Below are 25,179 nucleotides of genomic sequence, written 5' to 3'. Positions count from 1 at the left end.
TGCGCCCATTAGATTTAGAAGTACTGAAGCTTTTTTTTCATCTTCTATTCCATTTGCGGTGCAATATACCTCCACTCTTTCCACATATGTGGTCCAATCCTCTATCTTGTTATCAAAAGCATCAATATTGCCAGACTTAGGCATCTTAGGAAAAAAAATGGCGCTTCCCGTGCTTTTCTTTCTTTTCTGCAGAAAAGATATGGCGCTTCCCCGCCGCTGCTGCCGATGACAACGCTGTTTTCGTTCTTTTTATTTATTTATTTACAGTTGGAGACTCGTACCCGCCGGACTCTCTCTCTAGGTCTGAATGCCGACCTGCTTGCAGCGCCGGCCGTCTCCCAAGTGCTCCCTCCCCATCTGTTACTGCTTGCCTCCACTTTCGCTGCTTGGCCTAGCTGCAGAGCCAGCCGCAGGAGCCCTAGCCCGACGCCCAGGAAGGATCATTGCAATACCTGCCACCAGCTTGGCTAGCTGGTGAAACCACAGCTTTTTCTTTTTCTTGATTTCTTTTCAACTTTGGACGCCAGAGGAATCGATGTCCTTGAGGTGCTGCCGAATTGCAGGTAAGTCCGTTTCCAATTCGTCGCCACTGTTGTCTGTGTGTTGATAGAGATACTGAAGACAGGAGTTGGTTTCATAGGTGTTTACTAAACAAAGTCTGGAGGGGAACTAACTGATACAACACAATATACAGGCTTATATAGCCCGAGTGGCCATTACCGGCATTACAGTACACCTGGGGCTCTTAAAGGCACATACACTACATACATGTCTTGCAATTTGAGCTGATGAATTGAGATTAACATGCAACAGTATTGTCACCAGGCTTGTTTAGCATATTGAGATCAACATGCTGTAGAAAAATGACACCTCAGCCAATATCCTTTAATGTGGTTATCCGTATGCTTTAATATGATGCTCTTCATTTATCACCTCAAATTGTTTTCTCATTAGTGGCACCTGCTTTTATTGGGCCCAAAATTCTTTCTCCAGACAAATGATGGAAAGAAAGAATTCATTTTCTTTTATAAAGTGCCTTTCACAACCTCAGGACGCCCCAAAGCGCTTTGCAGTTAATGAAGTACTTTTGAAGCATAGTCACTATTGTAATGTAGGCAAATGCAACAGACAATTGCGCACAGCAAGGTCCAACAAACAGCAATAAGATAATTGACAAGATAATCTGTTTTGGTGGTGTTGGTTGAGGGATAAATGCTGGCCAGGAAACTGGGAGAACTCCTCATGTAGTGCCATGGGATCTTTTACATCCACCTGAGAGGGCAAATGGGGCCTTGGTTTAACATCTCATCCGAAAGACGTCACCTCCAACAGTGCAACACTCCCTCGGTACTGCACTGAAGTGTTAGTCTAGATTATATGCTCAAATCTATGGCATGGAACTTGAACCCACGACCTACTGACTCAGAGGTGATAGTGTTACCACTGAGCCAAGGCTGACAATTACGGATGAGAGGTGCCATTTGGCTCATCTCCACTCATCCAGCCAAAGGTGTTAAAGCCCTACATTATAGTACCCAATTGGTTCATAAATGATTTCAGGGTTTTTGCTCCTAGGCGTCTATATGGGTGTTGATCACACTTTGTGCAAAGAAACGCCTGATACCTTTTACTAGTTTTCGACCTCTGTTCCTTGTTCTACTCAGATAATTTTAAGTAATTTTCCAGATTTACCTTTTCTATGCTGTTTACAATCTTGTATACCTATATGATGACCTTTCAGACGTATCCTTTCAAGGCTGAAGAGCCCAAGTTTCTCCAGTCTTTCTACTTAACTAAAACCTCTAAGACTGAGTTTCAACCACGTGGATTTTCTCTGCACTGACCCTAGTTTTTAAATGTCTTCTTTGTGTGTAGGTGACCAGAACTGGATATAATGGTCAAGGTGTGGTCTAACCGGAGTACTGCACAGTTTTATCACAACTTCCTCTAAGTTCAGTTCCATTGCTTTGGCTATATAGTTCAACATTCCATTGGCTTTGCTGATTGCTGCTCTATTATTTAGACATTCTGAGTGCTGAGTCAACTAAGACTCCTAGGTCTTTTTCAACTTCATCCTTGGCTATTTCAACACCACTTATGGAGTATGTGTGCTACCAATTTTTCCTTCCAATGTTTAATACTTTACATTTGTCTGTATTAAACTTAAGGTGCTATTGTTCTGCCCAATGACACGGAATTGAAGTAAGACCAAAGCGCCTATTATTGCCCGAGTCTTGTCTTGTTGCCCTTCTTGACTATGGTCACCATGTTGCCCTATTTCCAGTCTATTGGTACCTCCCCAGTGTTGAGTGATTCCTTCATAATGATTGTCAATGCTTCATATATCTCCCTAGTCTCCTTTAGCTCTCTGGGATAAATACTATCTATTTGTGAGGATTTATTGTTTTTAAGCTTTGTTCTGCTTAGGGCTTCTATTTCAGATATATTAAAGTAATTCATTTTGCCTGGGATATCTCCGTTTGAAGAGGGCATGTTACTTGTGTCTTCCCTTATAAATACTTGGAGGAAGTAATCATTCAGAATGTTTATTGTCTGGTGCTTATCACCTGTTTGAGACAGTTTGCATATTTTATGGCTTTACCTCTTCTCTGACCACCCTCTTACTATTGAAGACCACTCTCATCCATGCCTCCTGGCTGGTCTCCCACCTTGCACCCTCCATAAACTTGAGCTCATCCAGAACTCTGCTGCACGTATCCTAACTCGCACCAAGTCCAATTCACCCATCGCCCCATGCTTGCTGGCCTACATTGGCTGCCAGTCCGGCAATGCCTTGATTTTTAAAAATCTATCTTTGTTTTCAAGTCCCTCCCTATCTCTGTAACCACCTCTAGCTCTACAAGATGTGTGCGCTTCTCCAATTCTGGGCTCTTGGGCGCCCCGGTTTTCATCGCTCCACAATTGACGGCTGTGTCTTCAGCTGCCTAGGTCCTAAGCTCTGGAATTTTCTCCCTAAAACTCTCCACTTCTCTCCAACTTTAAGATGCTCCTTAAAACCTCCCAAGCTTTTGGTCACCTGACCTAATACCTCCTTATGTGGCTTGTCAAATTTTGTCTGATAATGGCCATATGAAGCGCCTTGAGACCTTTTGCTACGTTAAAAGTGCTATATAAATGCAAGTTGATGTTGATGAAATACTGAATAATTTCTTACTGTTATACTTTGTATCTATAACAATGCTTTTCTTTTAGGTTCCTCTGCCACTCTAGTCACCTTTCTAACATGATTTTGTATTCATCTAAGTGATTTTGTATTCATCTCAGTGAATCCATCCCCTTCCTGCAGGATTTGTAGAGGTTGTTTTTTTTTCTCATTTGTTAATCTATTTAGGGTTACACCTATTTAGTCTGAGCTTGCTGGTTTTAGTTATGTATTTATCTGAATGCTCAGCATTGTGCCTTTAAAGTTGTTCCACTGCTCTTCTACTGAAATGTTGAACAATCTCCTCCAATTTGGTTATGTTCCTTCATTTTATTGGAATTAACCCTTTTAAAGTAATAAACCTGGCTCTTGGTCGTTGGTAGAATTGACCCAGTACTCTTAAAGCCCTATATCGGACTATTCTATTGCAGCTCCATGCTGGAAGCTGAGCCTCTCACGATTACTGCTTACATGTTCCACAAGTGGTATATTTCTAAAATTAGAATGAAGAGGCTTCTGCTTTTTCTGCTGCCTCTGAGACCTCCCTTGTTCCAATTTTCTGAAATGTTTAGTTGAGGTTCAGACATCTTTGTACAGTTCCTTTATGGTGACATGAATAGGGAGTACTGCCCACAGTTCACATTCATGATGTCATTGTAGGGGGAAATTTGAACATAAAATATCTGTTTTTAAACTGCTAACCAATTGTTTTATAGCACACATTAGTATGTGTGCAGAAATTTCACTTTATATCAGTTGAGGGATGCATCAATTTGGATGACTTCAGTTTCTATTCCAAGAACAACAACGACAATATAGCGCCTTTAATGTAATAAAACATCCCAAGGCGCTTCACAGGAGTGTTGTAAAAAAATTTTTTTTTTAATTTGACACCCAGCCATATAAGGAGATGTTAGGGCAGATGACCAAAAGCTTGGTCGAAGAGGTAGGTTTTAAGGAGTGTCTTAAAGAAGGAAAGAGAAGTGGAGAGGCAGAGAGATTTAGGGAGGGAATTCCAGAGCTTAGGACCTAGACAGCTAAAGGCACGACTGCCAATGGTGGAGCATTTAAAATCGGGCATGTTCAAAAGGCCAGAATAGGCGGAGTGCAGAGGTCATGGGGGATTATAGGGCTGAAGGAGATTAGAGATGAGGAGGGGCCAGGCCATGGAGGGATTTGAAATTTTTTTTAATCGAATTTTAAAATCATTGCTTAACTGGGAGCCATTGTAGGTCAGTGAGCACAGGGGCGATGGGTGAGCGGGACTTGGTGCGAGTTAGCACACGTGCAGCAGAGTTTTGGATCGCCTCAAGTTTATGCAGGGTAGAACTAGGGAGGCCAACCAGGAGTGCGTTGGAATAGTCAAGTCTGGAGGTGATAAAGGCATGGATGAGGTGAGGGTTTCAGCAGTAGATAAGTTGAGGTACTGTTATAGGGGCGGAAGCCTGATTGGAGGGAATCAAACAATGAGTTCTGGGAAAGATGGGCATGGATTTGGGAGGCGACAACACGTTCAAGAACTTTGGAGAGCAAAGGGAGGTTGGAGATGGGGCGACAGTTTGCAAGGACGGAGGGGGGGTCAAGGGTTTTTTTTTTACGGATAGGGTTGATGATGGCAGATTTGAAGGAAAGGGGGACAAACCAGAGGGGAGAGAACCGCTAACAATATCCGCTAACATGGGAGCCAGGAAGGAAAGTTGGGTTGTCAGCAATTTAGCAGGAATAAGGTCAAGCGAGCCAGAGGTCGGTCTCATTGACAAGATGAGCTTTAAAAGGACAAGAGGGGAACTAGGAGAAAAATTAGAGAAATATGCAAATTTAGGGTTAGGACAGGGGGAAAACTGAGAGGACCGTAAGGTAGGGAGGGAGCTGAAAGCAGAAGCAGTTGAACGGATGTTGTCAATCTTTTTAACAAAAAAGTCCATGAGTTCCTCACATTTATTGTTGGAGGTGAGGCAGGGGAGGTTGGTTTGAGAAGATGGCTAGTGGTGAAGAGAAGCCTGGAGTTATTTTTGCCATCCGGGATGATCTTAGAATAGTGGGCGGTTTTAGTGATGGAGAGCAGGACCCAGCAGTGCTTTATATGATCGAGCCAAATCTGGTGATGGATGATTATACCAGTTGTCTGCCAAAGACGTTCAAGTCTGCGTCCCTTGGATTTAAGTGAGCGGAGATCAGGGGTATACCAGAGAGAAGGACTAGGGTGAGAGAGTGTAATGATTTTAGTGGGGACAAGGGCATCCAAGATGGTGGAGAGGGTGTGATTTAGAAAGCCAATAGCTGCTTAAGAACATACGAATATACAAAAAATGATGGTCAGGAAAAGATAATCTGATCCATCAAGCCTGCCCCACACAGTTGTGTTGCCTGAAGCAGACACCCACCCCTACCCACCTGAAGCCATGTAATCTCTTGGGAGAGGCAAAAAAAAGCTCAAAAAGCCAAAGGTCAATTCAGGGAGAAAAAATCTGGAATATTCCTCTCTGACCCGCTCAGGTAATCGAAACTAGTCCAGGAGCCTACATTGACCGTGCTTTTATATTGCCTCTAATTTACCCTTTTATAAAATGTGATCTCTCTTCCAGTCAGCTCTCTTTTGAGGGTATGTAGAGAGTCAGCACTCATCGTATGAGCTGGCAATTTGTTCCATTTGATCCTCTGAGAAAAGAACTGCCTAACCTAACCTAGCCCTACTTTTGTGTAACTTATAAGCATGACCTTTTGTGTAACTTATATGTCTTTCCCAATCGTATCAAATTAAATGATCTATCACTAGGAACACCATCAAGTCTTTTAACTATTTTAAACTTCTATCAAATCAACTTGAAGCCTATGCATCTCTAATGTGAATATACCCAGCTTTTAAGCCTATCTGAGCAAGAAAGGTTGTTTAAGCTGGGAATCATTCTTGTGGCCCTCCTCTGAGCCTTTTCCAAAGCCTCTATATCACCCAGAAGTCTTGATTGACATGGCTGAAATGACAAGGTTTTCTTTTAATTTTTTTGGGTGATGTGTGCAGCTGAACAAAGGGACTTTGTCGGAGTTGATGACACGTGCAGACGTCTACTTTTCATGGCTAATGAAGCTGACTTGGATGACGAGCTTGTCATTAGGAAGTCCATGATGCAGAAGTGAGTAATTGCAGCACTTTTTCTATTCCCTTTCTTTGTTTCTCCAAACCAAGTACTAATGGGTTCAAATAAATGTGGACTTAAAGAGCATTAACAAGTGTGATTCTTGTCTAGCAACTGCTATTTGAACATAATATAAGAAATAAGAGCAGGAGTAGGCCATACGGCCCCTCGAGCCTGCTCTGCCATTCAATAAGATCATGGCTGATCATCGACCTCAACTCCACTTTCCCGCCCGTTCTCCATATCCCTTGATTCCCCTAGAGCCCAAATATCTAACTCAGCCTTGAATATACTCAAAGACTCAGCATTCACAGCCCTCTGGGGCAGATAATTCCAAAGATTCACAACCCTCTGTGTGAAGAAATTCCTCCTCATCTCAGTCTTAAATGGCCTACCCCTTATCCTAAGACTATGCCCCCTAGTTCTAGACACTCCAGCCAGGGGAAACAACCTCTCGGCATCTATCCTGTCAATCCTCTTCAGAATCTTGTATGTTTCACCTCTCATTCTTCTAAACCCCAGAGAGTATAGGCCTATTCTACACAAACTCTCATCATAGGACAGCCCTCTCATCCCAGGAATTAATCTAGTGAACCTTCGTTGCACCGCCTCCAAGGCAAATATATCCTTCTGTGAACTGTGCACAGTACTCCAGGTGTGGTCTCACCAAGGTCCTGTACAATTGTAGCAAGACTTCCTTACTCTTATACTCCAACCCTCTTGCAATAAAGGCCAACGTGCCATTTGCCTTCCTTATTGCTTGCTGTACCTGCATGCTAGCTTTCATTGTTTCTTGCACGAGGGCACCCAAATCTCTCTGAACAGCAACATTTAAAAGTTTCTCACCATTTAAAAAATATGCTGTTTTTCTATTCTTCCTACCAAAGTGAATAACCTCACATTTTCCTACATTATACTCCATCTGCCACCTTACTGCCCACTCACTTAGTTGATCTATATCCCTTTGCAGACGCTTTGTGTTCTTCTCACAGCTTACGGTCCCACCTAGCTTTGTATCATCACCAAACTTGGATACGTTATACTCGGTCCCTTCATCTAGGTCACTAACATAGATTGTAAATAGCTGAGGCCCCAACACTGATCCTTGCGGCACCCCACTTGTTACAGCCTGCCAACCTGAAAAAGATCCGTTTATCCCTACTCTCTTCTGTCCATTAACCAATTCTCTATCCGTGCTACTATATTACCCCCAACCCCATGAGCCCTAATCTTGTGTAATAACTTTTTATGTGGCACCTTATTGAATGCCTTTTGGAAATCCAAATATACTACATCTATTGGTTCCCTTTATCTACCCTGCTAGTTACATCCTCAACAAACTCTAATAAATTTGTTAAACATGATTTTTCTTTCATAAAACCATGTTGACTCTGCCTAATCATGTTAGGATTTTCTAAGTGACTTGATACCACTTCCTTAACAATGGATTCCAGCATTTTTCTGACCACTGATGTCAGGCTAACTGGCCTGTAGTTTCCCATTTTCTCTCTCCCTCCTTTCTTGAATAGCGGTGTTACATTTGCGACCTTCCAATCCGCTGGGACCATTCCAGAATCTAGGGAATTTTGGAAGATCAAAATCAATGCATCCACTATCTCTTCAGCCACCTCTTTTAGAACCCTAGGATGTAAGCCGTTCGGTCCAGGGGGATTTGTCGGCTTTTAGTCCCATTAGTTTCTCTAGTACTTTTTCTCTAATATTAATTACGTTAAATTCCTCACCCTCATTAGACCCTTGGTTCCCCATGGATTGGAAGGTCGCAAATGTATCACCGCTATTCAAGAAAGGAGGGAGAGAAAAAACAGGGATCTACAGGCCAGTTAGCCTGATATCAGTCACCGGGAAAATGCTGGAATCCATTGTTGAGGAAGTGGTATCAAGTCACTTAGAAAATCATAACATGATTAGGCAGAGTCAACATTGTTGTGGGCAAAAAATGTTTTGATTTCTTCTTCCTATTGAGAAATCATAATTCTATATAAATCTCTTAATGACTTGATTACTTCTCATTAAGCAATATAGTTCCCTAGCTATTTAAAAACAGAAAATGCTGGAAATACTCAGCAGGTCAGGTAGCATCTGTGGAGAGAGAAACAGAGTTAGCATTTCAGGTTGATGACCTTTCGCTAAAAGTTAACTCTGTTCCCCTCTCTACAGATGCTGCCTGACCTGCTGAGTATTTCCAGCATTTTCTGTTTTCATTTCAGGTTTCCAGCATCTGTAGTATTTTGCCTTTGTATTATAGTTCCCTTGCTAGTAGTCCTATGATATAAAAATAAGTAATTCCAGCATACTTAGCATTTCTTCCTCCTCTCTTCTGCCACAATTGTGTGGTTGAGAGCAAGAACTCAACGTGGGGAGCTGATACCTGATGTACTCTCTTTCTATTTAATTATTTAACATCTTCAGGTAAATAGGTGGGACTGCTTGGTTTGAATTCCACTTCAAAGTCTTGCTGCCTATCTCCGGGCAAAGATAGTGCTTTGTGAGGCAGGCAGTTCATCCTTTGCCTTGTGTCAGATGGAGCAATATTCTATTGGCCAGTTGAGTAGCAGGGGAATCGTATGAAACAAGGCTTGCTCCCATAACTAGACTGTTGGTGCTACACTTTTCTGGCATTGCTTAGTTAATACTCTTCTCTGGCCGGCTAGGTGCATTGTGAACGGAGAATAGCATTTACAAATGAGTACTGTGAGTCCAGCAGTGCCAACCTGAATACAGCTTTGTTCCCCAAAATCCATGCATAACCATCCATATTTTTACAAGCTTTTTATAAACCAGCTCATTCACAGGTTGTAAAGAACAAAACAAATCTAGCTGTCTTAGACCTTTCAGAGCGACATGTTTGCTTTTCCAGTTGAGATAATATTGGCCATTATATTTATTATGGAGGATCACATCCTGCTATGCTAGAATTATTTATATTTTATGTGTGTGTATTTTTTTATATATATATATATCACAGACAACTTAAATTATTTTGTCAGGTTAGTGTTGCCGATATAATTTACTGGATTATTACTTTGACTGTGAGATGGTTTTGAATTTAGAGCAATAGTTGTAACACTTTACCGCCTCGCAGTGCCATTCAAAAATGTTGAGCAAGTAACTACTACTATCTTTTAATGCTGCTGTTAAAAGGTGCAAAAGGGTGGTGCAAGTGCTATCAGGTAACTACAGGTAACTGGATCCCAGTTCAGAGGTCATTTAAGAGTTAACCATATTGGTATGGGGCTGGAGTCATGTATGGACAGCAAGTTTCCTTCCCTAAAGGACATTAGTGAACCAGTTGGGTTTTTATCTGATCGCTTCATGGTCGCTACTGATACCAGCTTTTAATTTCCAGATCTTTTAAACGAAATTAAAATTTTCAAGATTTGAATTCACATTTTCTAGTCCAGTAACACAACCACTTCACTACTGTACCCAACCACCAGACTTTTTCGCCCCATTGAGGTATGTGTTGGGGAGTATCTGTATTCTGTGGAACATGTGCAGTTCATGCCATTTGCATCTACATTGTAGAGAAACCCTCTTCTGATATTACCATAAAGAATGAGATTCTCATAAAATTACCATAAACTATTGGATTCTCCAGCTGGATCCTGCCAACTGTGGCACGTCTTTGGAGAGTGTTTGCAGTGCCTTCATCTGCAAGCATTTATTGTCTGGATGCTCAACAGTCTTTACTAGTTACTGGACCAGTAATCCAGAGGCCTGGACTAATAACAGTCTGAGATGTCTTAAGCCTCCACTCAGCATGCTCTACACCTTATTTCCTGACTTTGTGAGTTGTAAATCACCCTATGTCAATTCCTCATCACCCCAAGTTAACCTATCTGGGCAAGTGAGTGGTTTGAATTTGGAATTTTTTTTTTTTATTCATTCATGTAGCTAGCAAGGACATTTATTGTCCATCCCTAATTGCCCTCGAGAATACAACTGAGTGACTTGCTATTAAGAGTCAACCACATTGCTGTGGGTCTGAAGTCACATATAGGCCAGACCAGGTAAGGACGGCAGATTTCCTTCTCTAAAGGACATTAGTGAACCAGATGGATTTTTAACAACAGTCCAGTAGTTTCATGGTCACCATTACTGATGCTAGCTATTTATTCCAGAATTATTTAATTAATTGAATTTAAATTCCCCAGCTGCCGTGGTGGGATTTGAACTGGCTTCTCCGGATCATTAGTCCAGGCCTCTGGATTACTAGTCCAGTAACATAACCTCTATGGGCTTATACGACAAAGCGATAGTTTCATGGTAACAATTACTGATACTAGCTTTTTAATTCCAGATTTATTTCAATCTAAATTCCACAGTTGCATCGTGGGATTTGAACTCCTGTCTCTGGATCAATACCACTATGCTACTGTACCCCACCTGATACAGGTGGATGGTGGATACAGATTCAATAATAGCCTTCAAAAGGGAATTGGATAAATACTTGAGAAAAAATTGCAGGGATATCGGGAAAGAGCAGGGGACTAACTGGATTGCTCTTCGAAAGAGCCTGCGCAGACTCAGTTGGCCGAATTTCCTCCTCCTGTGCTGTACTATTCTATGATTGGGTTCATGACAGAATGGGCCAATTCCTGCTGGCTTCCAGATGTTAAAGGCTCTGGCATTGACTCTTTATATCTCTATGAAGCAACTTTCTTGCTTCCAGCTTCTGTGTATAGAGTTTCCTGCTGTCCACTTTTTCATTCCTGTTGGGCTTGGGTAAGGGTCTCTTAGCGTATGAGCCTCAAAAAAAATACCATATCTGCCATTAACCATTCAGAAGGTGAATTGCTGCTCAAAGGGGCTAATTGTAGCTAGTTTGTTATCCAACTTTACAACCCTGGTGCCCAACAAATCAAGTGCAGGTATACAGACGCTGATCTGTGAAGGTTTTCCTATTCTTGGTAGTATATATTTACTGTGATAATGGCACACATTTTGCTTCTTAACCTGCCTCTCTGCACAGTTCTGTCATGAGGTTTCCTGACATGACACACTGAGTATTATGTTAGATTTTCAGGTTTGGTCATTTTAATCTTTCAGTGCTACTGTGTGGAAACCTGCTCCAATTTTGCCAGAACTGGATTGTTATCTAGAAAAGGGCAGTTGATTATGACTGAGTGCTTTAGGAGGCAGTGTTACTGAATGCAGTGACAGAATTTTATTCCATCTTAAGATCTCTGAGTTTATGAATACTTTGATGTTTTAAAATGGGTGGTATGGATGGTATGTCTCAAATTAATCGGAAGTTGCAAATTTTTAGTATTTCTGCTGATGCCATGAAATTTGAGGGTGCCTTGTGCCACAGGACTCTCTCTTCAGTTCTCTCCTAGTTATCATTTACTTGCTACCCCTCCGTTACATCATCCACAAACACGTGGTTAACTTTCCACATGTATACTGACGATTCCCAACTCTGCTTCCACCACTGGCTCCAAAGCTGCCATCAAGTCAACATCAAATTTTGATATCAACTTGCTATATCCTCAAGCTCTGTCAGCAAAACAAAAACCATGCTACATGCCTTCCATCTACCTCCCTAATTGTCCGTGCTGGCTGGATCAAGTGGTTCTCAACCTCAGCATCTGGCTCGACCCTGCTCACGCGTTAAGACTATTTTTCTATTTCTGGAACATACTCATTTGTGGGTTTACCTTTCTATCTCAGCTGTCGTAATCTGAATCAGTGCCTTCATCAAATCGAGGTTTGAATTCTTGAATGTTTTCCTCGTGTCTCCACTCCGCTATACTTGTCAAACTCAAATTAGATTGTACATGCCCCTTATCCCTATACTTGCCAAGCTCCACTAGTTTGATTTTAAGCTGCTTGTTTTCAGTCCCACCATGGTGTTGCCCTCCCTAATTAAATAAATAAACCTGCTCACAAGCAAAAGAGTGAGACCATGTTAAATAATTTGAGGCTACCATTTTTTTCCAGCTACACACAATTAGTAGCATAACTCTAGAATCAGGCTCTAATCTGACTTCAGAATACAGTGGTGTGAGACCACCTCGGGGAAGCTACCTCCTATCACTTTGATTTGGCACCATATGGAGTGTAACTCTAGTGTGGTGCTCAGCTGAGTTTAAAAAGTTCTCAATGATCTGTTGGACCTCTGCATGTGTGTGTAACCACACACAGGCAGAGCTTTCCAGTGGCAATGGGAGGTAGCAGACATAGAGTAGGGATAAAGGGAATGTTCTCTGATTAGCGTGATGTGACGAGTGGTGTTCCCCAAGGATTTGTACTGGGACCTCAGCTTTTCACCCTATTTTATGAATGACTTGGACAAAGAAACAGAGTTGTATATCTAAGTTTGCAGCTGACACCAAGTTAGGAGACATGGGGAAAAATTGGGTTGTGCCCCCTTTGGGGTGCTAACTTTGTCGGTTAGCGCTCCTGCGCCCAAATTTCACTGGTAGAGCACTTCGTCGGTTAGCGCTCCTGCGCCCAAATTTCACTGGTAGAGCCCCAAGAGGGAGGCCGGGTGCTACTGGAAATGCCCCGCCTCCCTCTTGGGGCGCTGCGAGTGAATATCGCGGCGTTACATGCCGCAGCGCCACGCTCTGCGGCACGTTGCGCCGCGGTACTGCAGGCCTTCCTCCCCTTATTAAAGGGGAGGGAACCCAGGGCCCAGCTGGGCCACCACGGATTGGAGTGCCGGCAAAAGAGCCCGGCACTTAAGAGGAGTGCCGGGCTCACGGAGTGCAGCTGGCACCCCGTGGAGGGGCTGCACAGAAGGTCGGGGACAGCAACGGGGGGCAGGTGCTGGCAGGCGGCCAGCAAAATAAAAGGCCGCCCAGCACCTCCCCTTTAATTTGTGCTGCCCCGGCCGCAGGTAGGCGCCCCTGACCCTGTTGGACATAGCGTTCAGTGGTAAGTCAGGGGGCGCTACCGAAGATCGCGTGCGGGGTGCTGCGCACGCGATGATGTCATCGCCGGAGGCACAGCGCCGCGGGGCGTTAACGGTTACCGCCGCCGCTAACGTGAGGTGCAAATCAACCAAATTATTCCCTGACAGTAAGTTGTGTGGATGGGAGCAGGAAGTTACAAAGAAACATATACAGACTAAGTGAGTGGGCAAAACTATGGCAGATGGAGTTCAGTGTGGGGAAGTGTGAGGTCTTCCACTTTGTATCTGAGAAAGACAAATTGGAATATTTTCTTAATGAGAGACTAGGAGCTGTGGAGGAGCAAAGGGATTTGGGTGTCCATATACACAAATCCTAAAAGCTAGTGCGCAGCTACAAAAAGTAATTAAAGAGGCTAATGGAATGTTGGCCTTTATCTCAAAGGCACTGGAATTAAAAAGTGAGGACTGATGCTTTAGTGGTACAGGGCCTTGGCCAGACCCCATCTGGGGTACTGCATTCAATTTTGGGCACCAAACCTCAGGAAAGATATATTGGCCTTGGAAAGGATACAGTGCAGATTCACCAGAATCCTTAAAGAATCACCAAAGTGCTTAAAGGGTTAAATTATGAGGACAGGTTGAATAAACTTGGTTTGTATTCCCTTGAGTTGAAGTGGTGGAGGAGTGATCTAAACGAGGTATTTATACAGAATGAATTAGAATTTTACAGCACAGAAGCAGGCCATTTGGCCCAACAGGTCATTGCTGGTGTTTATGCTTCATTTCACCCTATCAACGTAGAGGTATTTGAAATGTTAAAGGGATTCGATAGGGTGGATGCAGAGAAACAATTTCCTCGTGGAGAATCCAGAACAAGAGTGCATAATGTTAAAATTAGAGCTCGGCCATTTAGGAGTGAAATGAAGCAGCATTATTTCACTCATAAGGTAGTTGAAATCTGAAACATGTTCCCCCAATAGGCTGTGGATGCTGGGTCAATTGAAATCTTCAAGACGGAGAATGGTAGATTTTTGTTCGGCAAGGGTATCTAGGGCTCTGGAGCAAAGCCAGGTTCCTATGTTGCTAGGTGTACCATTCTCATAACAAAAGTGCTGTATAACCATTGCCTTTACATATTTAAGATGGTCTTGAAAGAATTTTATTTTACATATTTGTTTTTATTTTTTGAGAGTGACTGCCCTTGGCATCGAGGCAGCATTTGACCGGGTGTGGTATCAAGGAGCCCTAGTAAAATTGAAGTCAATGGGAATCAGTAGGAAAACTCTATTGGCTCGCGTCATACCTAGCACAAAGGAAGATGGTTGTGGTTGTTGGAGGCCAATCATCTCACCCCCAGGACATCACTGTAGGTCCTCAGATCAGTATCCTAGGCCCAACCATCTTCAGCTGCTTCATCAATGACCTTCACTCCATCATAGGGTCAGAAGTGGGGGTGTTTTCACTGATGATTACATAGTGTTCAGTTCCATTAGCAACTCCTCAGATAATGAAGCGGTCCGTGTCCGCATGCAGCAAGAACTGGATAACATTCAGGCTTCAGCTGATAAGTGGCAAGTAACATTCATGCCACACAAGTGCCAGGCAATGACCATCTCCTCCAAGAGAGAGTCTACTGCTGCCCCTTGACATTCAGCGGCATTACCAATATTCCAATCCTCCTTCGATATGGGGGTGATGCCAGAGAACTGGAGAATTGCAAATGTTACACCGTTGTTCAAAAAAGGGTGTAAAGATAAACCCAGCAACTACAGACCAGTCAGTTTAACCTTGGTAGTGGGGAAGCTTTTCGAAACGGTAATCAGGGACAAAAGTAATTCACGTGGACAAGTGTGGATTAATTAAGGAAAGGCAGCATGGATTTGTTACAGGTAAATCGTGTTTAACTAACTTGATTGAGTTCCTTGATGAGGTAACAGAGGGTTGATGAGGGTAATGCAGTTGACATAGTGTACATGGATTTCCAAAAGGCGTTCGACAAAGTGCCACATAATAGGCTTGCCAGCAAAGTTGAAACCCATGGAATAAAAGGGACAGTGGCAGCATGGATGCAGAATTGTGTCTTTTTTTTCCTCTTTCTCTTAATCCAATCTTTTTTCCCCTCTCTCTCTCTTGCTTCCTGTAGCTGATTTGACATTGAATTCATTATCCTAACTTGCACTTCCTGGTTCAGACTCCGAACTGTTCATTAACAATACTTCAATCTGATTGGTTACCCCGTTCACACAGATCCCAGATGGCGTGCCATTTCCCATCTTCCACTTATACCAACTTGCCGTGCAATAGCTCGGGGAAATTAAACGGTCAAGGACAAGTCTAACCAGTGCCGGGCGCCATTTGTTTGCCAGCTACAGTAAATTCTGCCCTTTGCTTTTTTCAATTGTGTGTGTAATTTCAGTTTAACAGTGTGATCAACTAAATGGCCTAATGGTCGTCTTTTTAAAAAAAAAAAGCAGCACCTGTGGTTTGACAGTTGTTTTACATCAAAGAGATCATTCGTGTTTTAAGTGTACATATTGTTTGCAACCTATATCCCCGTCTTACCACTTATGAAAAAGAATAAAATTACACCTCTTCTGCAGCTTCTAATGCAGCTTGTTTTTGATGAACATCTTTCCATTAATGATTTTTTTTAAATGCAAGCCTTTTCCATATTGAATACCTGATGCACAATCGGCGCTATCTATGCTCAGCAGAACAATGGAAAATTGAGTGGCTACATGGTACGCTTGGATCAAAGGACAGATGGTTTTGCTGGAGAGGTTTATCAGGGACATGGATACCATATGCCTGATTGTACACATTTTAGTCATCAGAGTATGTACAAAATGATGTAATCCTTAAAGGAATGCAGAGTTTGCTCCTCCAGCAAGCAAAATTATCCTTATGACATTCTAAGGCTTCAACCCTTTTAACTATTATTAATAAAGTTTCAAATTCATTAGTAAAAATAGCTGTTTATCTTTGTTCTGTAGCACTTTTTGGGGAGATCCAGATTATTGCAGTGATATGTCATGGCTAGTGATTAGTTTCAGGTTTATTTTAAGTTTTTTTCACAATTTTTAAGCTATTTTACTACCCCCCGCCCCGCCCCCCCCCCCCCCCCCCAAAACACACACACGCATCACCTTCATGTTCCATCTGTAACACAACATTCCTCAATGAGATTACAAGCAAGAACTTACTGCCAGACCTATACTGACATTGGCTGCTAAGCGTTTTGCATTGCATTTCGTGCGAGGTAATGGATTAGTTCTGCTTATTGCCCCTGCCCCAGACAGCCTGGTTGAGATCAAGGAACTCGCCATATGGGAACTATGAGCTCGAGTGCACAGTCAACCAATTGTCTCTGATGCACTGCACCCGCAAACCACCACATCACCTTGATCTTTTTATTAAAGATTTTTTTTTTTTTATTTGGTTTTCAAAATAGTTTTAATATAAAGAATTAAATATCTCTGATTCACACAAAAATGTCTTCCAGTGTCCTGAATTATACCATGCTGTTCAAAAAACAGAAAAAAAATAATTACATCACAAGGTACTGGAAATACACAGCAGCTCTGGCAGTATCTGAAAGCAAGATATTGGGTGGAAAACTTCAGAGCAAAAATAAGCACTGCATTATACTTTTTGTGGTTATAGTTTGTAGTCCTTTCTCTAGCTTGGTGAAGCTGGTCTGTCTTTTTTTGCCCTTACCTGTCAATCTTTTTCTTTTCAGTTTTACTGTACAGGAAACTTTGTTATATCCGGCACCGACAGGACCGAGCTGTTGCCAATCTATCAAAACTGCTGGACATACCAGCGTTAATGTTGAAGCATACGGAGGTTTTCATCTCCGTATCTGACAACAAACACTGTTGCTTAGCAACAGCTTCAAACAGTCGGCCCGTACCTTGGAAGCGTCTCTAGCTTAGCAACAGCTTCAGAGAGACTTTCCAGAGCCTGACTGTTGGAAGAAAAAAAAGCTACGAGAAGAAAAAAAACCTAACAAAACGGCTGCTGATTTCTGCCGGTAGATCGAGGTTTCCGGACATACAACCTCCGGATAAACCAAAGTCTCCTGTACTTGGTTTTGTCTCTAGCCTGCATTAATTCAACAGTATTGATACCAACTGTGGGCTATTGCAACTAATTCATCCTGGTTTCCTAGCATAGTATGAAACAGAAGATCATGTTAGTAAGAACTAATTGTGGTACAGACAGAAGCAGTGTATGGATTTTTCCATTTGGGCTATTGTTCATCAGAGGTCGGTCCATCAAACTGAACAGATTACAGCATCTGACTCATTAGGAGATCCAGTAGTGCGTCTAGGCATTACTTAAGCTCTAATTCATAGAAACATAGAAGATAGGAGCAGGAGTAGGCCATTCGGCCCTTCGAGCCTGCTCCGCCATTCAGTGAGATCATGGCTGATCATCCAAATTCAGTACCCGGTCCCTGCCTTCTCCCCATATCCCTTGATCCCTTTAGCCTTAAAATTCTGTGTGATATCCAACTCTTTCTTGAATATACTTAATGAACTGGCCTCCACCGCCCTCTGTGGCAGAGAATTCCACAGGTTCACCACTCTCTGGGTGAAGAAATTCCTCCTCATTTCAGTCCTAAATGGCTTACCCCTTATCCTTAGACTATGACCCCTGGTTCTGGACTCCCCGGCCATCAGAAACATCCTTCCTGCATCTAGTCTGTCCAGGCCTGACAGAATTTTATAGGTTTCGATGAGATCCCCTCTCAATCTTCTAAACTCCAGTGAGTATAAGCCCAATCGACACAATCTCTCCTCATACGTCATTCCTGCCATCCCAGGTATCAGCCTGGTGAATCTTCGCTGCACTCCTTCCAGGGCAAGAACGTCCTTCCTCAGGTAAGGCGACCAAAACTGCACACAATACTCAAGGTGTGGTCTCACCAAGGCCCTGTACAACTGCAGCAAGACATCCTTGTTCTTGTACTCGAACCCTCTTGCTACGAAGGCCAACATACCATTTGCCTTCTTAACCGCCTGCTGCACCTGCATGCTTACCTTCAGCGACTGATGTACAAGAACACCCAGGTCTCTTTGCACTTCCCCTTCTCCCAATCTATTACCATTCAAATAATAATCTGCCTTCCTGTTTTTGCCTCCAAAGTGGATAACCTCACATTTATCCACATTATAGTGCATTTGCCATGTTTCTGCCCAATCACCCAACCTGTCCAAATCATGCTGGAGTTTCACGACATCCTCCTCACAGCATACCCTCCCACCCAGCTTTGTGTCGTCTGCAAATTTGGAGATATTACATCCAATTCCCTCGTCCAGATCATTAATATATATTGTGAACAGCTGGGGTCCTAGGACTGATCCTTGCGGTACCCCACTAGTCACTGCCTGCCACTCGGAAAACGACCCGTTTATTCCAACTCTTTGCTTTCTGTCCGCCAACCAGTTCTCTATCCAAGTCAATACCTTGCCCCCAACCCCATGTGCCTTAATTTTGCACGCTAATCTCTTATGCGGGACCTTATCGAAAGCCTTCTGAAAGTCCAAATACACCACATCCACTGGTTCTCCCTTATCTATTTTACCAGTTATATCCTCAAAAAATTCCAGTAGATTAGTTAAGCATGATTTACCTTTTTGTAAATCCATGTTGACTTTGTTCGATCCAGTCACTGCTTTCCAAGTGCTCTGCTATTACATCTTTTATAATGGACTCTAGCATTTTCCCCACTACCGATGTCAAGCTTACCGGTCTATAATTCCCCGCCTTTTCTCTACCACCTTTTTTGAATAGTGGGGTAACATTAGCTACCCGCCAATCAATGGGTACCGTTCCAGAGTCTTATCGAGTTCTGGAAGATGACCAGCAATGCATCTACTATTTCTAGGGCCACTTCCTTAAGTACCCTGGGATGTAGATTATCAGGCCCTGGGGATTTATCGGCCTTCAGTCCCATCAATTTTCCTAACACCATTTCCCTACAAATACTGATTCAACTGTGATCCAATTTTATTTAACAACTTCTAGGTTTCTTAAGATTGTTGTAATATTAGGCAGATCCAATATACTGTACACCTTCATATTTTAATAAGTATCAGAACTAAGAATATCTTTGGACTGGGAAATACTTCAGGAGGACATAGACAGGTTAGCCAAGTCAGCAAACAGGTGGCAGATGCAGTTTAAAAGTGTGAAGTAAAATATTTTGGGAGGAATAATACGGAATGGGAGTATACACTACTTCCAAAGATGCTGAAAGGTGTTGATGAACAGGGAGACCTAGGGATTCAAATACATAATCCCCTGAAGTACCATAATGTAATACGCTTCGACCATAATATAATACGCTTTAAAATAATACTTGCGAAGGACATAAGTATGATGACGACCCGGGTAATAGATTAGAGAAAAGCTGATTTTGAGGGGCTGAGAATAGAACTTGGGAAAATAAAATGGACAACATTATTGGCAAACAATGACGTAGTACAGCAATGGGAAACATTTAAAACGGGTTCAACAGAGTCCAGGAAAAATATATTCCGCTAAAAAACAAGAACAAGCTAAACACTACTGAGACACTATGGATGAATAAAGCCATAAGGGAAAAATTGAGGGTAAGGAAAGAGGCATACATTAAGTACATGGACAGCAGGGGAGAGCATGAAAAGGGAAAATATGAAGAGATTAGGAAAGAAGTCAAAAAAACAATTAGGTAGGCAAAGAGGAACCATGAAATTAAAATATCAAGGAACATAAAGCAAAATAGTAAAATATTTTGCAGGCACATCAATAAAAAAGGAAGGTTGGGATGGGAATAGGGCCACTGAAGGATGGACAGGATAATACCACAGGCAGTGATAGAGAGATGGCAGAAATATTAAATAATTACTTTGCCTCAGTATTTACCAGGGAGGGTAGAACAGGTGGACATGACATTGGATCATGAGATTAGTGACAAAATAACTGCATTTAAAATAAAAAGAGGAGATATATTAAATAAACTAATCAAACTCAAAGAGGAAAAAACCCTGCTTTGGATGGATTGCATCTGCATTTTAAAAGAATCTAGGGAAGAGATGGCAGAGGTATTACTACACACATTTAATAATTCATTAGAAAAAAGGTATAGTGGCAGAGGACTGGTGGATAGCTAACATAATACCTATATTTAAGAAGGGAGATGGAACATGTCCAGTGAATTATAGACCAGTCAGCTTTACATCAGCGGTAGGAAAGATAATGGAATCCCTCCTAAAGGAGAAAATAGAAGAACATCTAGAAGCCAAAAATATAATAAAGAATAGTCAACATGGATTTCAAAAGGGAAAGTCTTGCTTGACCAACCTTAGTGAAATTTTTGAAGAGGTAACAGAGAATAAACGAGGGTAATGCAGTAGATGTAATTTATCTAGATTTTCAAAAGGCCTTCGATAAAGTACCACACAATAGACTAATGAATAAGGTCAGAGAATGCGGAGTCAAGGGACAAGTAGCAGAATGGATAGCTAGCTGGCTTCAAGACAGAAAGCAGAGAGTAGGAGTATAGGGTAGTTATTCACAGTGGCAGAAGGTGGGTAGTGGTGTTCCACAAGGATCAGTGCTGGGACCACTGTTGTTCACAATTTATATTAACGATTTAGACTTTGGAATCAACAACGCAGTTTCTAAATTTGCGGATGACGCCAAATTGGGAGGGATAGTCAATATTGAGAATTGCAACAAATTACAGGAAGAGATTAATAAACTTGCAGAATGGGCATATAATTGGCAAATGAAATTTAACGGATAAATGTGAGGTATTGCATTTTGGTACACCTGTCTGGAAAGGATGAACAGGCTGGGTCTCTTTTCACTTGAAAAAAGGCTGAGGGTGACCTAATAGAGGTCTTTAAAATTATGAAAGGTTTTGATAAAGTAGATCGAGAGTGTTTCCACTTGTGGGAAAGAGCATAACTAGAGTCTATCAATATAAGATAGTCCCCAAGAAATCAAATAGGGAATTCAGAAGAAACTTCTTTACCCAGAGAGTGATGAGAATATGGAATTTGCTACCACAGGGAGTAGTTGAAGCGAATAGTATAGATGCATTTAAGGGGTGATTAGATAAGCATATGAGGGAGAAGGGAAGAGAGGGCTATGCTGAGACAAACAGCTTACTTTGAGATCACTGTCGCTGTTGAGCTACCCCCTAAGGCTTCTGTGAGAGTAAATCTTGGTATATTTGGCTGTTAATTTTCCTTCATTCCCTGTGGGCAAGCACCTGAGCAAAATGCATATTACCCACTAGAGTCCCAGTAGTATACATAGATACATAGAAGATAGGAGCAGGAGTAGGCCATTCGGCCCTTCGTGCCTGCTCCGCCATTTAATGAGATCATGGCTGATCCTTTAATTCAGTATCCCGTCCCCGCCTTCTCTCCGTAACCCTTAACCCCTTTTGCCCGTAGAAATATATCTAATTCCCTCTTAAATATATTTAATGAGTTGGCGTACACTGCCCTCTGTGGCAATGAGTTCCACAGGTTCACCACTCTCTGAGTGAAGAAATTCCCCCTCATCTCTGTCCTAAATGGTTTAGCCCTTATCCTTAAATTATGTCCTCTAGTTCTGTTCTCACCCGCCAAGGGAAACATTCCTTCTGCATCCAGTCTGTCTAGACCTGTCAGAATTTTATACACTTCTATGAGGTCCCCTCTCAATCTTCTAAACTCCAGTGTGTACATCCCTAAACTACATAGTCTCTCCTCATAGGTCATTCCCGCCATTCCTGGTATCAGCCTGGTGAATCGCCGCTGCACCCCCTCCATGGCAAGAACATCCTTCCTCAGATGAGGCGACCAAAACTGTACACAGTACTCGAGGTGTGGTCTCACCAGTGCCCTGTACAGCTGCAGCAAGGTATCCCTGTTCCTGTATTCTAACCCTTTTGCTATGAAGGCCAGCATACCGTTTGCCTTCTTGACCGCCTGTTGCACCTGCATGCTCGCCTTCAGTGACTGGTGTACAAGAACACCCAGGTCTCTCTGTACTTCCCCCTCTCCCAATCTATTGCCATTTAAATAATAATTTGCCCTCCCGTTCCTGCACCCAAGGTGGATAACTTCGCACTTGTCCACATTATAGTGCATCTGCCATTTATCCGCCCAATCGCCCAGTCTGTCCAAATCGCTCTGGAGCTTCCTGGTCTCTTCCTCTGAGCCCACCCCACCTCCTAGTTTAGTGTCGTCTGCAAATTTGGAAATGCTGCATCCGACTCCCTGATCCAGGTCATTAATGTAAATTGTGAACAGCTGGGGGCCCAGGACAGATCCCTGTGGTACCCCACTTGTTACTGCCTGCCATTCAGAAAATGAGCCGTTTATTCCAACTCTCTGTTTTCTATCTGACAGCCAGTTCCCTATCCACGCCAAAACTTTCCCCTTTATCCCATGAGCCTCAATTTTCCATGCTAATCTTTTATGTGGGACCTTATCGAAGGCCTTTTGGAAGTCCAGGTACACCACATCTACTGGCTCTCCCCCATCTATTCTACCAGTTACTCCCTCAAAAAATTCCAATAGATTAGTCAAGCACGATTTACCCTTTGTAAATCCATGTTGACTCTGTCCTATCCTGTCCCCATTTGCTAAGTGCTCCGCTATTTCATCCTTAATGATGGACTCCAGCATTTTGCCCACAACTGATGTAAGGCTTACAGGTCTGTAATTACCTGCTTTTTCCCTACCCCCCTTTTTGAATAGTGGGGTAACGTTAGCTACCCTCCAATCCATCGGCACTGTTCCCGAGTCTAATGAATTCTGAAAAATCATCCTTAGTGCATCCGCTATCTCTAGGGCCACCTCCTTCAGTACCCTAGGATGCATGTTATCAGGCCCTGGGGATTTGTCCACCTTCAATCCCTTTAGCTTCCTTAACACCATATCCTTAGAGATATTGATTTGCGTCAGTTCCTCCTTTGCCAATGTCCCTATTTTTCCCGATATCCCAGGGAGGTTTTTTGTGTCTTCCTTCGTAAAGACTGACCCAAAGTATGCATTTAGTTGATCTGCCATTTCCTTATTTCCCATTATATATTCCCCCGTATCTGACTGCAATGGACCAACTTTGGTTTTCACCAGTCTTTTCCTTTTGATATATTTATAAAAGCTTTTGGAGTTAGTTTTTATATTTTCCGCCAGCTTATTTTCGTAAGCTATTTTGCCCCTCTTGATCATGCCCTTTGCCCTCCTTTGCTCTATCTTAAACTGTTCCCAATCTTCCGCTCTGGCGCTTTTTTTGGCTATTTTATACGCCCTATCTTTGGATTTTATGCTGTCTCTAATTTCCCCTGTTATCCACGGTTGAGTCACCTTTTTAGATTTCCTTTTATGCCAGATTGGTATAAACAATTTTTGCAATTTTGTCATTCTATCTTTAAATGTTTGCCATTGTTTATCTACCTCCAGTCCTCTCAGGAACGTTGTCCAATCAGACCTACTCAGTTCCCGTCTCATGGCATCATAATTCCCCTTGTTTAAATTCAGGACCTTAGTCTCTGAGTCAATTTCTTCGCTCTCCATTTCGAGTGAGAAATCGATCATGTTATGATCGCTCTGACCCAAGGGTCCCCGTACAACAAGATTACTGATTAGTCCCTTCTCATTGCACAGTACCCAGTCCAATATAGCCTGTTCCCGAGTTGGTTCCTCGACATATTGATCCAGATAACCATCCCTTAAACACTCAAGGAATTCCTCCTCCTCATTATTTTTACTGATTAGGCTAGTCCAATCTATATGTAAGTTAAAGTCACCTATGATGACAGCTGTGCTCTTATTGCACGCTTCTCTAATTTCCCTCGTGATGCCCTCCCTAACCTCTATTTTACTATTTGGAGGCCTATATACCACTCCTATTAATGTTTTTCGCCCCTCGCTATTTCTTAGCTCCACCCATATAGATTCTGTATTAACTGAGTTAATATCCTTCCTTTCAATTGCATTTATCCCCTCTTTTACTAGCAATGCTACCCCTCCTCCCTTTCTTTTTTGTCGATCCTTCCTAAATACTGAATACCCCTGTATGTTAAGCTCCCAGCCCTGCTCACCCTGCAACCATGTTTCCGTAATCCCAATTAGATCATAATTATTAACCTCTATTTCCACAGCTAATTCATCTACCTTGTTCCTGATGCTTCTCGCATTAAGGTATAAAACCCTCAGGCTTTTTTTATGCTCACATTTTTTATGAATTAGTTTGGCCCTTTGTTTTTTGTTCCTCACCCTTTTACCATTTATTTCTGTCTGCCTTTCACTTTCCTCTATTTCACTACATAGGTTTCTAGCCCCCTGCCATACTAGTTTAAATGCTCCCGAACTGCTTTATCAAAAATTACCCCGAGAACATCAGTTCCATCTCTGCACAGGTGTAGACCGTCCCTTTTGTATAGGTCACACCTACCACAAAACTGGTTCCAATGCCTCAAAAATTTAAAACCCTCCCTCTTACACCACTGCTCAAGCCACGTATTTAGCCTAACTATCCTGTTCTCTGTACTCTTACTAGCACGTGGCACTGGTAGTAATCCAGAGATTACTACCTTCGAGGTCCTACTTTTTAGCTTGGCTCCTAACTCCCTAAATTCTACTTGTAGGACCTCTTCCCTTTTTTTAGCTACGTCGTTGGTACCAACATGTATCACGACAACTGGCTGTTCCCCCTCCCCCTCCAGAATGTTCTGCACCCGCGCCGAGACATCCTTGACCCTTGCACCAGGGAGGCAACATACCATCCTGGAGTCTCGGTCGCGACTAGTATGTGGACTTTTGTTTGGATACTTTCTGAAGAAGTAAACAGTGGGGAAACTGCGTGGCCCAATTGGTTACAAGCTACTCGGATGTTGTCAGGGCAGCTCGGGATGGGCAATAAATTCCAGCCTTGCCAGCGATGCCCACATCCCAAGAATGAATAATTCTTTTTAAATTGTTTTGTGAACTGGCTAATGGATTTCATACAGT

The 25,179-nt window shown here is 42.5% G+C and overlaps 1 protein-coding gene across 5 annotated transcripts in view; it reads left to right on the top strand.

Moving 5' to 3' along the window:
* The window catches only part of eif2b3 (eukaryotic translation initiation factor 2B, subunit 3 gamma), a 156,701-nt gene that overhangs the window by 52,368 nt on the left and 79,154 nt on the right, over positions 1-25,179 (top strand). For all 5 annotated transcript variants that reach the window (XM_085983128.1, XM_085983130.1, XM_085983129.1 and 2 more), the window contains exon 5: positions 6,183-6,294. In XM_085983128.1, the coding sequence (XP_085839254.1) occupies positions 6,183-6,294 (112 nt within the window). The remainder of the gene's footprint in view (positions 1-6,182; positions 6,295-25,179) is intronic.

The sequence above is a fragment of the Somniosus microcephalus genome, chromosome 3 (genome assembly GCF_052327205.1).
Source record: "Somniosus microcephalus isolate GS21.2 chromosome 3, FLI_Smic_1.0, whole genome shotgun sequence".
Taxonomy (NCBI): domain Eukaryota; kingdom Metazoa; phylum Chordata; class Chondrichthyes; order Squaliformes; family Somniosidae; genus Somniosus; species Somniosus microcephalus.
This window is presented reverse-complemented; position numbering and strand designations above follow the sequence as displayed.